At 44.4% G+C, this 16,465-nt stretch overlaps 1 protein-coding gene across 2 annotated transcripts in view; it reads right to left on the bottom strand.

Moving 5' to 3' along the window:
- Positions 1 to 14,620, bottom strand: part of DGKI (diacylglycerol kinase iota) — a gene marked incomplete at its 5' end in the record, with an annotated part of 420,328 nt that extends 405,708 nt beyond the window's left edge. For both annotated transcript variants that reach the window (XM_081286431.1, XM_081286430.1), the window contains one exon: positions 14,211 to 14,620. In XM_081286431.1, coding sequence (XP_081142557.1) covers positions 14,211 to 14,620 — 410 coding nt within the window. The remainder of the gene's footprint in view (positions 1 to 14,210) is intronic.
- Between the last annotated feature and the right edge of the window lie 1,845 nt (positions 14,621 to 16,465).

Consider the following 16,465-nt stretch of genomic DNA (forward strand, 5'->3'; position numbering starts at 1 on the left):
TCTCTGACTTTATTATCTCAGCTCATACTTATATATTTCTTTCAGACAGAATGGAAAGTTACTGGTAGGCGGAAGCAAGGACGGAGGGGGGCAGGTGGTCCTTGTCGACTCATACTAAGCCTTCAACCAGGAACCTTATCAGACCCAAGCAGGTCAGGACGTTCCCACATGACTGTTATAGGCTGAATATGAAAACAGACACCACAAATCTTTCAAGGCCTTGGGAGCTGGCCTCTTTGACGTGCACAACAAGAAACCAGGGCCGGCACCAAGCCCCGGGGGCCAGGGGGGATCCGAGCCAGTAGTTCCCCCTCTTTTGTTTGTTGTACGTCAAAGGGAATCAAGTAGCCCCTGTCTTAGGTCGTTCACTGCCCTTACAGTGCTTACCCGTCTCTGGGGAGGCCTTATTCCCCTGTCTTAGGTTGCAGTGTAAGTGTGAAAGTTGCCCGTCTCTGGGTACTACAAGATCAGCTCGTTATTACCAAGGCATTTAGTGGTAGCGATCCAGCCAGTCATTATTGGGTCTCTAATTGGTTCCGGTTCGACAAGGCATAGAGTCAGAGGAGAGGAATAACAAAAATAAAGAAGGAAAAGGGGGTAAAAGGAGGAAGGCATGAAGCAGGGATCATTGTAGAAAAATCATCTTCCAATCGGTCGGAGACAAACTTCAGCAAGATCATCCTTGGTTTGTAGGCGTTGATAATGAACCTGTATTGGCTTAGAAGTCAGAATGTTAATTTGATCTTTAATAAATTGTGTCATTCTCTTGACAAGGCAGGGGCCTACAGCAACTATAAGGAGGAGACCGAAAAGCGGTCCCATATTGTGAGTGGCGGCATCTGCTTTAGCATTGCCTTCCGCCAGAGGCCCAGGAAGCTCTGAATGTCCTCGGATATGTCCAATGAATAAAGGATCTCGTCTAGCCCAAACAAGAAGCTGAACCGTTTATAATTGTTCCATGATAGTAGATTGCCTGCCAATATAAGGGGCTGTTTCAATAACTAAGGCTAAATTGGCAACATAGAGACTATCAGTATACATATTAAGTGGGGTGGAATTGTAAAGTTTAAGGGCCATAATTAGAGCCTCAACTTTTGATCTTTGGGCAGACAGTTTAGGAACAGGGTGTCGAATTACTTGAGATCCATCAAAAACAACAGCAAATTCCCCTTTTGTTCCGTCTGTATAAACAGTTTGAGCTCCCGGGATAGGCTCTCCTTTAATAATTCTAGGAAAAATAATAGGACATTTTTTAAGGCCTTCTAGAAGTTTATGTCGGGGAAAGTGATTATCAATTTGACCTTTGAAATTACAGAGAAAAAGACACCAAAGATCATGTTCTTGTTGTAATTTTAAAGTCATATCCTGGGTATAAGGCTGAATGAGAATGTCAGAAGTTTTTCCAAACAGTGCATCACCCAAATATTTGGCTTTCCAGATCAGATTTATCACTAGTTCATAAAAGGGAGTTGTCACCCGAGAGTTAGAAGTGGGTAGATGGACCCAATAGATGGGACCTGTTTGCCAAAATACTCCAGTAGGAGTTAATTTTGATGGCAGGATTATAAATGATAGGGGTATAGAATAATTTATCTGGGTAACCTGTATCTTTTGTGGGGCTGTTTTTATTAACCTGAGTGCCTTCAAGGCTTTTGGAGTAGGTTTTTACAGGGAGGTGGGTGAGGGGTCTCCTCTCAAAAGGTCATACAGGGGTTTAAGTTAGTAGTTCAATATACTTAATATTTAATCAACAATGTGAATTTATTTACCAAAATTAATCTTTATCTAAACAGTGAAAATTATTAGGCAATAAGGATCTTTCTTTAAAGAAATAAACTTACATTTTAATAGGTGTTTATCATATCAAAATATGGACAAAATTTTTGCTCACATTAGTATAGTTAAATTAGGAAAATAACCTGAAATACCCTTAAATTAATTATAGTCAGTTTAGTATATATAAATCTCTTTTTTAATTGTTCTAACTTTTTATATCATCTGTTTAGATAACAATATAAAAATTTTTTTCTCTCTCTCTTTTTTTTTTTTTTTTTTTTTCCCCCTTAGGAAAATGAATATAAAGACCTTGTTTTACCCAAAGATGATTTTTTTCTTTTTTTTTTTTTTTTAGGATCCATGTGTGCTTTTTTCTTTGTTGAAGCACCTTTTTTTTTTAAGAAAAAATATACTTTGGAACAATTTCTGAAAACCTTAGAATTTATAAACAAATTATTATACTTTGATAAGAAATATCAATGAAAATATAGTTAAAACCCTTAGATATTTTGTAGAAATAATTATAATAATTTATCATCTTATAAGTTTAAACAGTAACCTTGAGAATTAGAAACTACTTGATTGTATTTTCACTTAAAAGCAAATTTATAGTAAACACATTTATTTTAAATATCTGTAACTGAAAAGGCAGAGTATCTGATAAATGTAGATATAAAACATAAATTATGGGTTTCCTGTTGAAGAAAAACAATTAGGCAAATATATATTAACTAATCAATTAGGCATGTGTTAATTAATTTATGGATTAACAAATATAGGTTATTTAAATATCTAAAAAATATACATTAAGAATAAGAACTTAACTTATAATTGTATTAACTTTATGTAACCACGTGGCCTTAAAATATTTGGATCCATTTTAATTTATTTTTAACTAGGAGTGCACTCTTTTATGTGACGTCACTTGATGTAACTGAAATAAGATCCTTGAGTATACATTTTTATTTTTATAGTTAGCAATGAAAATAAGGATTTTTTGGTCATCACAGGAACTTTGCCGGTTTGTTCCTGTGGCAAGCAAATGCATCCTCATAACCTCCAAAATTAAAGGTAAAATATAAAGAAGTATATTTGATATCTCTCATCAATAGAACATTATTTAGTAACACAACTATAAAGAAAAAGTTAGGTTATTTAACTTAGAACTAGCTTAAATTTAGGACTGTAACATAGAAACCTGTAGAATTAAATTTTGTCTGAAAAAGATATCTTTCGTTAGCATTTACAGGTAGGCATCTTTTAAAAATACAGGCTCTGAGTAGCTCCGGTAGAAATCTGAAACACAGCAGTACAGGTTAGTGGCTGGAAGGTGGGACTAGAAGTCCTGTCTGAGTGACTGTGGAAGAACCAATCGGTAGCCCCAAAAGTGTGGAAGGTGGGACCAGGAAGCCGCTCTTCCGGCTAGGCATCCCATGGTTACCATGGTGATGCAAACAACATGGAGTCCGCTGTTCATTTTGGAGGCAAAAGTTCCCTAAGTTTTCCTAGCCGATTGTATTTTGTTTGATTTTTGTCTGCATTTTTCCCCGCCTGGCTAAGATCTTACTGCGGTAGCAGTTTGTTCTGTCTCTGGACCACCCTGTACATTCTGCCTTCTGGGGTTGTCCTCGTCCCAATCGGGGTTATAAGGAGGGAGCACAACAGTGATTGGGGCCATAGGTGCTTTAAATCTTGACTTTTTCATTTGACCCTCCAGTTCCTCCTCCTGCCAGCTGTTACCATGGAGCCCAGTTAGTAACTCCCTTATCTTAGAAATGTACTCAGCACTGTGAAGCCCAGCTTAAGGCCAGAGGCCTTGTTTACATATTTTTGTGAAAAACTAGTAAGGGAGTGTCTAACTCCTGTCTGGAGTGTTGATCTTTTTAGACAGTAGCCAAATAAAACAGGGCAATATGAAAATAGGAAATTTATCCACATTGAACTTTTTTGTAGAGATTTTTTTGTTGAAAATCCTAAAATAAGCCATGGTGAATATTTTGGAGAAGGTCAGTTAAGACTTTTCTGTGGGCCTATTAGGGAGGGGGAAGATGAGAAGGCAGGGTTGAGAGCAGCTAGGGTGGATCTAAGAATGAAGAAGGAGATGTGAAAGAATAATGGGAAAGGGATAAGGACTCTGCCATTTGCTCTTCCTGGACCTGATTAAGGGCCTGTTCGCATTCAGCAAGCTGCTCCTTAATCTTTACTTTATCAGTTAAAAAAGCATCTTTAACCAGTCTCCATAAAGAGAAAGTGGCGATTTGAATACTTTCCGGACCTTGATCCCTCAACAATCTTTGTAAATCACATCTGACTTGATCCCAATCACTGTTATTAAGAAATCCCCCTGTCAGAAACCAAGGACATGCCTGGGCAATAACTTCAACGAATTCTGTTGCAATTTTTGTTTTTGTTCCTGTTCCTTGTGTGTTCAGCAGCTCTCTGAGTTCGTTGGCCAGACGAACTTTGGCTGCTGAGTTACCCATGGTAGTTACCTGTTCTTAGTTTAGATTTCAATTTTTCCCCTTCTCTTATGGAAGGCTTCTTTTTCCCCTTCTCTTTACGAAGGCTTCCCCTTCTCTTTACGAAGGCTTTGGAAGGACCCCTTCAGGCTTCCAATTCTCCCTCTTCGTGGAGGGAGCCCTGTCCGCTTACCTCCGCTTTCTGATCTCGGTGGAACCTCCAAATGCCGCGTCCGGAAAATGGACCGAGTCGGCGGGAGACGTCAGGGTTAACAAATTCACAGGACACCAAGGTTCTTCATCCAGGGAGAGTCTCTCTTTATTATCTCAGCTCATACTTATATATTTCTTTCAGACAGAATGGAAAGTTACTGGTAGGCAGAAGCAAGGACGGAGGGGGGCAGGTGGTCCTTGTCGACTCATACTAAGCCTTCAACCAGGAACCTTATCAGACCCAAGCAGGTCAGGACGTTCCCACATGACTGTTATAGGCTGAATATGAAAACAGACACCACAAATCTTTCAAGGCCTTGGGAGCTGGCCTCTTTGACGTGCACAACAAGAAACCAGGGCCGGCACCAAGCCCCGGGGGCCAGGGGGGATCCGAGCCAGCAAATAGGCATTTAATAAAATCAATAACTTGTAATGATTAATATTCATAGGTAGTGAGGTAAGCGAAGGCTTGCAGCAAGTATTTGTACCAAACAAAGTCTTCCTTTCACTGACTTGCACTTTACCAAACATTTACCAGTGCATGGACTGCTTTTTGTTGCCTCAGGGAACGATCTATCAGGGGCACCTCCTAGGCCATTGTGAGAAAAGACAGGGTGGGCTGGAGCTTTGGACCAAATGTCTGTGTCCTCCCCAAATCCATATGCTGCAATCCTTATTCCCAAGGTGACGGCATGAGGAGGTGGGTCCTCTGGAGGGGATCAGGTCAAGAAAAGCAGAACCCTTATGAATGAGCTTAGTGGCCTTCTGAGAGCTCTCTACCATCATCTACTGTAGACACACAGTGAGAAGGTGGCCACCTGCAGCCCAGAAGACAGCCTTCACCAGAACCTAACTGATCAGGCACCCAGATCTCAACTTCTAGCCTCCAGACCTGTGAGAAGTGTCTGTTGTAGGTAAACCACCTGGTCCACGATACCTCCTTACAGCAGTGGGAGCCAAGTCAGCTGGGGAGGCCACTCAGCGCCATGGCTGTGCACTCTGTCAGGGCAGATCATGCTCTGCAGCCTCTGGGGCTCACACTTTTTCTATTTCCTGTATAATTTAAGATGGAAGGGACTTCCATCAACTAGAGAGAAACAAATACATATCACGACTCAGTCTTTGCATTGAGAAGAGGCCATTTTAAAGAGGAGGTTCTGTTTTAAGTCAGACTTTCCCTAAAAAGCCTCCACAGGAAATGCTCTCTGAGAGGGCTTGCCTCTTTGCCTGTCACATACAATGATGGGATCCCAGAACTTTTAGCCTGAGGAATGTTCCAGAAGTTTGCCTCCAAATGATACCCTTTCCAAATGCTTTCACCCAGGCTTATATAAGACTCTTTTTATCTTTAAACAACTTGTTTTCAAGTTATTTTTTAATAGATACTAATTTTTCCATAGAAGTCTTGGCATCTTTCTCACATCAAAGGAACAACACATTTAAAAATGTACTTTACTCCTTCCAGGGAGGCTATTTTCTGGCTATTTCCTACAAATCCATGTGATACACAGATAGCCAAACAGTGTTATCTTTGACTTTGGAGGGAAAAAAAGGGGACGGGGTCATCCCTTCAAAACGTATTTGTCCTGAGCCAGCTTTATTTGTTCAACAAATATTTAAAAGCTATCTGTAGATTTTAAACATGAATTCTGCTGTTTGGCCTGGTTGGGCTAACTCGGAACTCCCCAGAAGGCTGAGTCTCCCATTTCTGAAATAATCCAGGGCAGGCGGTGTGCGGGGGGCTTTGTCCTCTGACGGCCAGCGTCTGTGTAGTGAGGCGGACATCACCAGGACAGGCCCGAAGAGGACCAGCCTCCGTTCTGGAGTCACAGGTATCTTGATCTACTTATCTCTTCCTGACACTGAGAAGCCCAGCCACCCCTCCGGCCCACCTCCACACCTGACTTCCTGCTCTTGGGTGACCCTCTGGCTGTCTGCGTCACTGCTCCCCCACCCCTCTGCACCCTCACTGTGCCTCTCTTCCCTGACCTCTGCCTTCTGTCACTCCATTTCCCAGAGCACCCAGAAGCAACCTCCTGGTGCCACTTAGTAAGGATGGCCTTTGCTGGGCTGGGGCTGCGGCCCATGGCAGAGCACTTGCATAGCAAGCACGAGGCCCTAGGGTCTGTCCCCAGCACTGCAAAGAAAAGTAGAATGCAAGGGAAAGTCCATATTCTTCATCCTCATGAGCACCAAAACCTGCAAATTAAATGTCTTGAATGGGGGCTGGGGTTATAGCTCAGCGGTAGAGCGCTTGCCTCATATTTGTAAGGTACTGGGTTTGATCCTCAGCACTGCATAAAAAATAAATAAAACAAATAAAGATATTATGTCCATCTTTTTTTAAAAAAAAATCCTTGAATGTATGTCTGTCTCCTTTTCATAAAATCTGAATAATTTTACCATCAGCTACTGACATTTAACAGACATTCATTGTTTTAAAGAACAATAAATACTGGACTTAAGTTAGAATACCACTTTAATAAACACACATGGCATTTATTTTGTGACAACGAGTGTTATAAGTATCAACTCAAACTTGAAATAAGTCCTATGGGGTTGGTGCTGCTATGGTTATCATTTTACACGTGGGAGAACTATGGCACTATGGCACAGAGAGTGTGGACCTAGGCAGCAGTACTTCAGAGTGAGGGCTCTTAACCAGTACCCTACTTGAATAATTGAAGGGTAAGAATAATGAGATTTAACTGCAGTGTAATTATTATCATTTTAAGCTTTGAAAGTTTTCCTCTATATCCAACAAAAACCAGACTATTAATGTAGCTTCAACCAGATTTGGCTCCTTATCAGAAAATTATTTATGAGCCTAAACATCTAAAGGCAAATCTCCATTTGAGGAAACTCACGGAGGTTAGATACAAGAACCACAGAAGTCCCTGTTAGAAAGCCGTAGCCTTTAAGGAACGATATCTGCTCCATTTCAAAAGCACACAAAACTCAGGGCTGAAAGGGATTAACATTCAAATTTGTCCACCAAGACTTTCTTCCCACCCCTTCCCAGTCACGGCCTCCCCCTCTCCAGCTCGCACACACTCAAAACTTGGTTTCTTCAGAATAGCCCACACTGGGTTCATGCACCTCTCTCTGAGGATGACGGGAAACTCATAAGCCGTTCTTCAAGGGCTTCGTAGGTTACCGGAAGAAAAAGCAGCTGTGGTTAAATGAGGTCAAAACAAAGCAAAAGCTAAGAGTCACCAAGGAAGCTCACCATGCTTCCTTCAACAACTTTCCCGCCAGCGTCAACCAAATGGGATGGAAGGAAGGAGTGAGTGAAGCCCTCCACAGCAGAGGTTGCCAGCTGGCTGGACAGCAGCCTGGACAGACCCAGGAGCACTGGGTCTCTCTGCATTGTTAAGTTCTAATCACAGAAGGAATCGTCAAGAGAAAATTCCCTGAAGAGAACATCAATGCGGCCCCTTGGACAGGGATGAGACAGAAAGAGAACCAGAGAGCTAATTAGTGCTACTCAGAAGGCAAAATAAGGCCTTTTCTTTGACAAAGTGCAAACAGATGGTTAAGGAGCGCTTCATCCACCCCTCTTGAGCCTCCAACAGCTGGCTGAAAGACCAGAGCAGGTACTCAAAACAGGAAGCTGTAGGCAGCAACAGCCCTGGGCTGCTGGACCAAACGTAAAGGAGAAGACGGACTTTTCTTTTAATGGAAAGGAAATCGCAATTGAGATGGTGCCCAGATGAACAACGGTAGTTGATTTGAAAATGTCAGTAAGTTGTATTTATTCAATATTTTATCCAATACCTACTGAGCAAGAAGAGGAAGATAATCAAGTAAAAAGGTGCAGTTTCTGTCTTCAACGAGGCTAACAACTCAGTGTAGACAAGAATTACAAAAGCTGTCTCTGAGAAGGGTGCTGCACTGAGCCCTTTCCATAAAGTAACTGACTTAATTTTCACAAATAACTTCCCAGACAGGTATTGCCACCACAGCACTTTAGAGATGACTCTGCTGAATCACAAAGGGGTTACATAACTTGCCCAAGATCAGCTGGAAGATGCCAGGTTCAAACCCAAGTCTAATTCCCAGGACAGAAAATTACAATGTGGTCCTAACACAGCTGTTGAAGAAGCCACATAAGGATGGGAAGGACCAAGCACCATCCACACACAGTGGACAAGCTCCCTAAGAAGTCTGCCTGGTGAGCAAGCCAGACACGAGATGAGCCCATTATGCACAGGCAGACATAACTTGGTGTTTTATTTCTTTAATTTTCTACAGTATACTGATTTGTTATGTCTTGCAATAGGCTCCAACCAGTTCAAACAATTAAAAAGTAGTCCATTTATGGTTATTTTAAGATTCAAATCTAATGGCTTATATTTGGCTGTGCTCTTGACCCTCCTTCCTAAAGCTCAAAGCCACCTTCATTTGCAGTAACTAGTGTCCTAAAACCACAATTATAGGAGAATCACTTTATTATATTAGTCTCCAGAATTACCACTCTATATTAGTCTCCAGAATTACCACTGCAAAAACACCCATGTGAGCACAAACATCTCAGCCCGGGGCATAAGCAATGGCTTCTCCCGATGCTTCTGATCTCACAGTGTACTCAATTCCTGGGACGCCTTGGGGGTCACATAGGAAATACATATCCCAGATCCCAACCCTGAAGAACACAGAGGTACAGCCAGGTTGGCCCTCCCTGGGAGTCCTCATTTTCTCAGATTAGAAAGTGGAGTGTCGGAAAGAGCCAGTGTGCCTCTAATTTAATTTGGCCCCACGAAGCATTGGTGTTATTGCCACAACAGAATTGAAAGGCAGCAAAGCCCTCCTTCACCTCTCCAGCCCCCAAATCACAGGATCTGGTGCTGTGCAAAGCCTCCAAAATATAGATCACAGTGGAGAGGGGATAAACTGAAGTGAAGCTCACTTGGTGCATGTCCTAACTGAGGAAATCGACACCGAGTCAGTACCTAAGTCATTATTGAGAAAGGAAACATTAAATTAGAACTGAGGCTATAATCTGATCCTGAAGTTTCTAAATATCTAACAAATGTGCAAAGCACAAATTAAAAACATAAAATAAAATTGATTTACAAAGAAGGATGCTGATAATGACATTCAGAAAAAACAGTTTCCCCAGACACTACTGATTCCAGTGCCCGGGGAAGGACAATGTCCGGGTTACCCTATTTGGCTTCCAACTCCACAACATGTTTCTTATAATAACACAATCTTGTTTTGTGGGACAAAACACAAAATGGAGATATAGTCAGCCCTCTGTATCTGTGAGTTCTGCATCATGGATTCAATCAACCACAGATTGAAAATATGCAGAAAAAATAACTGCATATGTACTAAGCATGTATAGACTCTTCTTGTCATTACTTGCTTAACAATACACTGTGACAACAATTTGCATAGTATTTACATTGTATTAGGTACTATGGGTATTCAGATATGACTGAAAGCTTAAGGGAGGATGTTCACCGGTTCTATGCAAATACTATGCCATTTTATATAAGGGACTCCAGCACCTGAAGATTTGAAATCTGCAGAAGGGTCCTGGAACCAATTGCCCACAAATACTGAGAGATGATCATAATATGCTCGTATCGTCAAACTAACAAGAATAAAAGATCTTTTTTTTTTCCTGGTTGGCTAATCTAAGAAGTTTAATATTCCTTGCTGCTACTTCTACAAAAACTTCCTTTAAGAAAGGTCAAGTATTTCCATCCTGGTTTGTGTACATGGAGAAACTGAAGCACAGGCATTGAGCTCTTACAAGTAGTGGTTACTGCCCCGGCCTCCTAACAAGCAAAATCACACTTTATCTTCTGTGCACTGCCCAGGGAAGTACAGACAGGGCAGCTTGTCCCCGGACCTGGGTCCCTCTAAACAACACCCATGGGAATTATTTCCAAAGACGTATTCCCCTCTAACATGGATGGCTTCACAGAGATGGCAGATGTCACACAGGTGGTTCTGTTCTCAGACATGAAATCAATCTACTTGCCAATGATCATGAATTTATATTCATTTTTTATTTCCAACATAGCAGAGGAGTTCCCTACAATCACACAACCAAAGGACCATTGTGCAAAGAATAAAGCACATAAGAGATAATATAGAATACAATAACTAACAGAATGCTGTGGAGGAAGCAGCTTACACTGTACAGACACACATAGGTACACACACACACACACACACACACACACACACACACACACACACGAACCGCAAGGAGAGAGTTCAAGTCTAAAATAATTGTTTGAGGATGTAATCTAAAGAGAAAATCCTTCAGAGTCAGATATCTCTGTTTAAAATCTGCCTCCTGCCTGAGCTCTATTCTTTAGGTTCATTTTCTAAAAGACAGAAATAGGCATGATGACATCATAGGACTGCCATGAATATCAAGTAAGATGGACCATACAGTAATGCTTAGCACAGTGCTTGAAAGACAAGAAACATCAGCAACTTTCTCTTTCCCTCCCTTGTGTGCTACTGAAAGGTTTTTATTTCCCTCTCTTCAGTTTTACTGACTTAAATGGGAATTCTTTCAGCAGTTTTTTAAAACTACACATTATATAGTCATTTGCACATATGTATCTGTTGCAGCACCATAATTTGCAAAGAAAAAAGAAGTAGTAATTTTAAGAGAAAAGTACCAGCTCACTTGCACTGCCTTCTAAACCCTTCAGCTTTACAGTCTACAGAGACTATTTGCTCTAGGGGTGCAAGTTCTGAAATAAAGGAAAAATTCTCATGGGAAAAAACGGTTCCCAAAAAAGCCAACAAAGGAAAGATAATGAGGGGAAATCTAGGGGTATATAAAGGAGTTTATTTTACTTAACAAAGTAAAAGTCAAGCAAAATGAATAATCTGCCTCCAGAAATAGTTATTTAAAGGCTTTTTGTAAAGGGCTCTGGTTCCTAAAAAGACAGGAGTCACTGCATATGCCCACCCACTCTTCATTTTATTTTTAAACCCTAGCTTATATGTTCCTTAGCAACAAGAGGAGCAGATGAGACCCCCTACACACAGAGAGACACACACACCCTCTCTCCCCAAGCCCCTTCTCCTTTTCTATCAAGTTCCATTCTGCAAATATCCATGTGCTTCCAAAGACATTTTTTAACCTACCTGCAAATTGCCACTTCCCCACCTCGAAGGATCCCCTGCACACAAGCAACCCCCCCCCCCTACTCTAGCTAAACTCTTCTGTGTAGACTCCACTCAGGGAGGCCTTTCTGACTCCTCTCCAGTAACTCCCACCAGTCCCCGTCCTCAGCTGACCCCCAGGAGCGAGGCAGAGTTGTCCTCACTGAGAAGCCCACACCCAACCTGAGCCCAACTACTCTTTCCTTACATACCTTTCATTAGCCCTCCAGTAAAATCTGTCAGGCCTGGCTGCATCCCTGTGTCCAGCACAAATGGCCACCATGGCAGTTGGGTAGGCCATTTTTTTATTGTTAAACAAATTATTAAAATAAATAAATATCAGTGATCAAAATGCAGAGGCTCCTGGACAAACATGTGCCAGGTGAAATCACCCACTTCCTCCCTGTCTTTCTCCTGGCTTGGGAACTGCCTGGCCTCGTTAGGCTGGGCAGGGTGTATGAATTCAAAGGTCAATAGTTTAGCCTTTGGGGAAAAAAAATAGGGCAGCAATCCTCAGACATTGTTGTGCTTCAGCATCACCTGAGGAACTTGATAAGAAGTCCCACCCACAGAGAATTCAATGCTGTAAATCCAAGGTGGCAAACATTTTAACCAGCAACCTGGGGTGACGTGTATACAGGTATGTCACTAAATTGGAGGCTTTAATTAAAAAGAAATGATGTCCAAGAAGTAGAAGCCACTTCTACGAACTTTAAGGCAGATGCAATATTATTTATTATCACTTTCTAGAAAAACACTGCCTATGTGTTAGTATACACTTACACATGCCGGTTGCCTGTGCAAGACAACACAGAAAGCCACAGTTCACACGTAGTACATTTCCAGGAGAGAGGCTCAGAGAATGACCCCTGCCAAGAGGCAAACTGGAATGATTTCCCTTGCAAAGGACAGCTTTGTAGCTCCACCCAATGAGAAGTCTGATGAATACTGATCACTCAGGAGGATCCCTCATCCAGAAGCCCAGGATCCAGACCCACCATGTGCTCCCCATTATCACCCCCTACCAACGCACATCACCTAAATTAGGCTGAATGTGGTCCCTGCTCCCCTAAGGGCCAGAAGGGCCATTGAAGCTAGGAAGCAGAGCCAGCAGTGTCCTAGCATACCTCCCTAGAGCGGCCCCACTCCCCACCACCTGCCTATTTTTAGAAACTGAAAATTTAAAAAGAAAAATCCGCTTGGATCTGATCTGTGTAAGTAACTAAGAGAACAACACAGGTGGGAACTCCCTGAGCATGCAGGAAGCAGAATGCATGCACAGGATGCAGAAGCTGTCACCACACCAGGAACACCTTTAGGAAGCATCAGAAGTCACATTTAGACACACAGCACATGCCCCAGTGCCAGGGCCTCCAGTCCAGGCAATGCCTGTGGGGATCCCAGTGATTCACACACCTGCCCCCATAAATAAAGTACACCCTGGCAAACCCACACACCTCTGTCATCTGCTTTTGCTTACATAACAGCACATGGTGTGACAGGCTTAATACTTTAGATGGTGTTCTGGAAGATACTGCTAACTCAAAAGGAGTTGGGTTATAAGACTGCTCTTACTGACCCCTTTTCAAGAAACACTCCAGAAACTGAAAATATAAAAAGCACAAATATCAAGTTCAAATCTTTATAAATCTATGCTTGCTTCTCACCTCAACTTCTAAAACCAGTAAGCATTAAGTGTAGTCTCAGCATCTTCTTGCCTGAGGATCTGGGGGTGGGGGTGGGGGGTGCAGAGAACAGTACTGAATCTTCATTTCTCATGTTTGGGTCCTGACACAATTAGGGGTTATTTTTTGTCCTAATTTGATGGCCATCTATCTCACACTGTCCTTGTTTCACAAATACATCCATCTTTAGGTACATGTGAGGGTCAGTTCTCCCCACATCATCTTGCCAGCAGGCTCCCCACATCATCTTCTGGTCACACCCAGCAGAGAAGCAGAGAGCACATGTATGCGTAACCCTCATAAGCAGTGGCGTATCTACAGATAAGAGACGGGTATCCTACTCTCCCTTAGTGGAGGATTTCCAGGCAGGTATAGTGCTGTTCTTTTCTGCTCGGGGAAGTGACCTCAGTCATCAAGTAGTGCCAAAGGTTCATCAAGTGAAATCTGGAGGGTGGAGCAAGTGGTTGAGAGGACGCTGGCTTAGGGGCAACTTTGATGACTTTTCTCAAGGAAACTAGGAACCTCTGGGTCTGTGCCTCCCCCCACGCCCCCCCCTCTCTCTCTCTCACACACACACACACGTATTTTTGTTATCCTGACCTCAGGGACTGGGTCTTCTCTCCTATTACAAATACATCCCTCCTTCGGCGTTAGGGGGAATCCAGGCTCACGTAGCTTCCCTCCAGCCCAGAATGATGGAATGAGAAGAGAACAACAGAGAGAGAGAGAGAGAGAGAGAGAGAGAGAGAGAGAGAGAGAGGGAGAGGGAGAGAGAGAGAGAGAAGGCGGGAGGGAGAGGGAGAGGGAGACGAGGGCAGGTGAGAGACTGAGACTGAGGCACCCCAACAACTCCGTGGAAGCGCCTCTTGGAGAGAAGAGTGGCTCCCCGCCCTCGGCGGCACCTGTCTGCGGCTCCTGGGCTCCTGGCGCCTACCTGTAAGAGACCTGCTTCCGGAAAGTTAAGTTCCTCAGCTTCTCCTCCAGCGCCTCATCCTTCTCCTTCTGGCCGGCGACCGCGGGCTCTTCTAGGGCAGCGGCCCCCGCCGCAGCCGCTGCTCCTACGCCCCGCGGGTCCGCGCCGCCCTCGGCGCCCAGGCAGCAGCTCCCGGCGCCGCTTCCGCTGCTGCTGCTGCCGCCCGTCGCCCCCTTCTCCTCTCCCGCCGAGGAGCTGGGGTTCATGGCGACCGCGCTGGCGGCCGCGGAGGGAGCCGAGGCGGCGTCGCTGTAGAGGCCCGGCCCGCGGACGGCGCTGGCGGCGGCGGCGGCGGCGGCTGCAGGAGCCCGGGCAGGTCCGCGCGCCGCTGGCAGGGGCAGCAAATGGCAGCCCCTTCCCGCAGCATCCATCCGCGGCTGCACGGCACCGAGGCATTGTGGGAAACTCCGTGCCTCCACTCCCCCTCCCCGACCAATCAGAGGCTACCTCTCTCCTTCTCCCTCTCCCTCCCCCGGCCAGCCCGCGCCCTCCGGCCGCCCCCCACCCCCAAGCCTTTCCCTAAATCCTGAGCAAAGCCGAGGGCTGAACCCGAACTCTGCCCGGAGGCGACTGGCTGCCAGAGAGGAGGAGAAGAGGGAACGAGGAGCCCCCGGGCGAGGGGCGCTGGGGCACAAACACTGGCCTCAGGGAAGAAGAGCGCCCGGGGAAACTCAGAGGAAAGCGTGCCGCGCCCTGGTTAAAGCAGGAGGGAACGGGGACCAGGACCTGAGAATTGCTCTGCGCTGGCAGTTGCCGGTGAGCGGCGGCGCCCACGGTGGTCACAGACTCCGGAAGCCCAATGCCCAGGGCAGTATTCCCTCCCGCGCGGTTTTGGGGAGGGCAGAGCCGGGGCCAGGCAGAAGCCTCCAGACCTGGGTAACATTCGGGGAACATAATAAGAGCGTGGTCGGTGGGAACCTTGGAGAGAATTCGTTTGCAGTATAAATTAAGGGGATGGGGTGCCAAGCGCTTGCCTCTTTTCTGATGGAGAAAAGTGGGACCCCAGCATCCTTGAACGCCCCTGCCCACTTCCTCGCCAGGTGCATCCCAAATACGTAGTAGGCGCTCCCTAAACAGTTGTTCTTTTGAATCAGATCACCGGGTCCTCAGTGAAGCAGAAAGGCTGATAGCATTCGGGAAGTAGAAGTGAGGACCCGAAGGAGAGCAGGGGCTCGCCCAAGGACGTTTCAAGCTACCAGGACCCCAAGGCTGAAACCCTATCTTGCAGGCTCTGCGGAAGCTAACTGTACGCCTCGTGCCCAGTTTCTTTCTATGATTATAGAAAATTCTGTGCGGTTTGAACGGTGCGCTACAAAGTGTTTTAAAATAGACCACTTTCTAAATTAGGGGTTTCCTCCCAAGAAATAACCGCTGTCAGCAAACATGAGAAACACCTCAAAGTAGATGTTTGTAACCAAACTATACACGTCCATGTAGGCTGCTGTAAGAAACCCGACCATGAGGAGTTTCAGGGTGGCACTGAGTGACTAGGAACACGTTGTTTGTTTGTTCCTCTAAATTAGGAGACTGAGCAAGCTACCTTAAACGTCTTCCAACTCCAACATTCTGTAATTCTCCTCACACTGGTATGTTACAATAAGACAAAAGCAAAGGCATTTCCAGAGGAGTGGGGAAAGGTTATAAAAATAAAAACAGCTAGCAATTATTAAGCCCTTGCTTTTACATGACAAGTGTTGTGCTGAGCACTTCACACATCCACCGCCATACGTTTTCGTAACACCCCTCAAGTGTGAGTAGCTTTTCTCATTGCTCAAGCATGTGCAAGTAGAAATTGGCAAAGCTGGGAATCATGTCCAGGCTGCGAGATGGCAGGTCTTTACACTTCACCCAGAGGCAATCACTCTTTCTACAGAGGGGGCCCTCAGGCATTTCAACAGCAAGATCCAAACATTGAGGGGATCCCTAAGACCAAGCAAATGTTGTCATAATTGAATTACTGGACTCACTTTCTCATGACTCTTGCTCCCAGTCATACCTTCTGTATCCATTCTCCACATGACTTCAAGATATTTCTGCTATGCTACCCCTCTACTTTAAAATGTTCTGGTTTTATCATATGGTCATTAGTGTAAAGTCTAACATGTTATCTCCTCTTCCTTCTTGTGTCATCCCTAATATTATTGTTTACTCCCACACCTCCATTCTAGACCATGATGGACCCCCATCCAATAGGCTCCTACTCTACTATTCTAGTA

The sequence above is a fragment of the Spermophilus citellus genome (genome assembly GCF_964194105.1).
Source record: "Spermophilus citellus genome assembly, chromosome: 3".
Taxonomy (NCBI): Eukaryota; Metazoa; Chordata; class Mammalia; order Rodentia; family Sciuridae; genus Spermophilus; species Spermophilus citellus.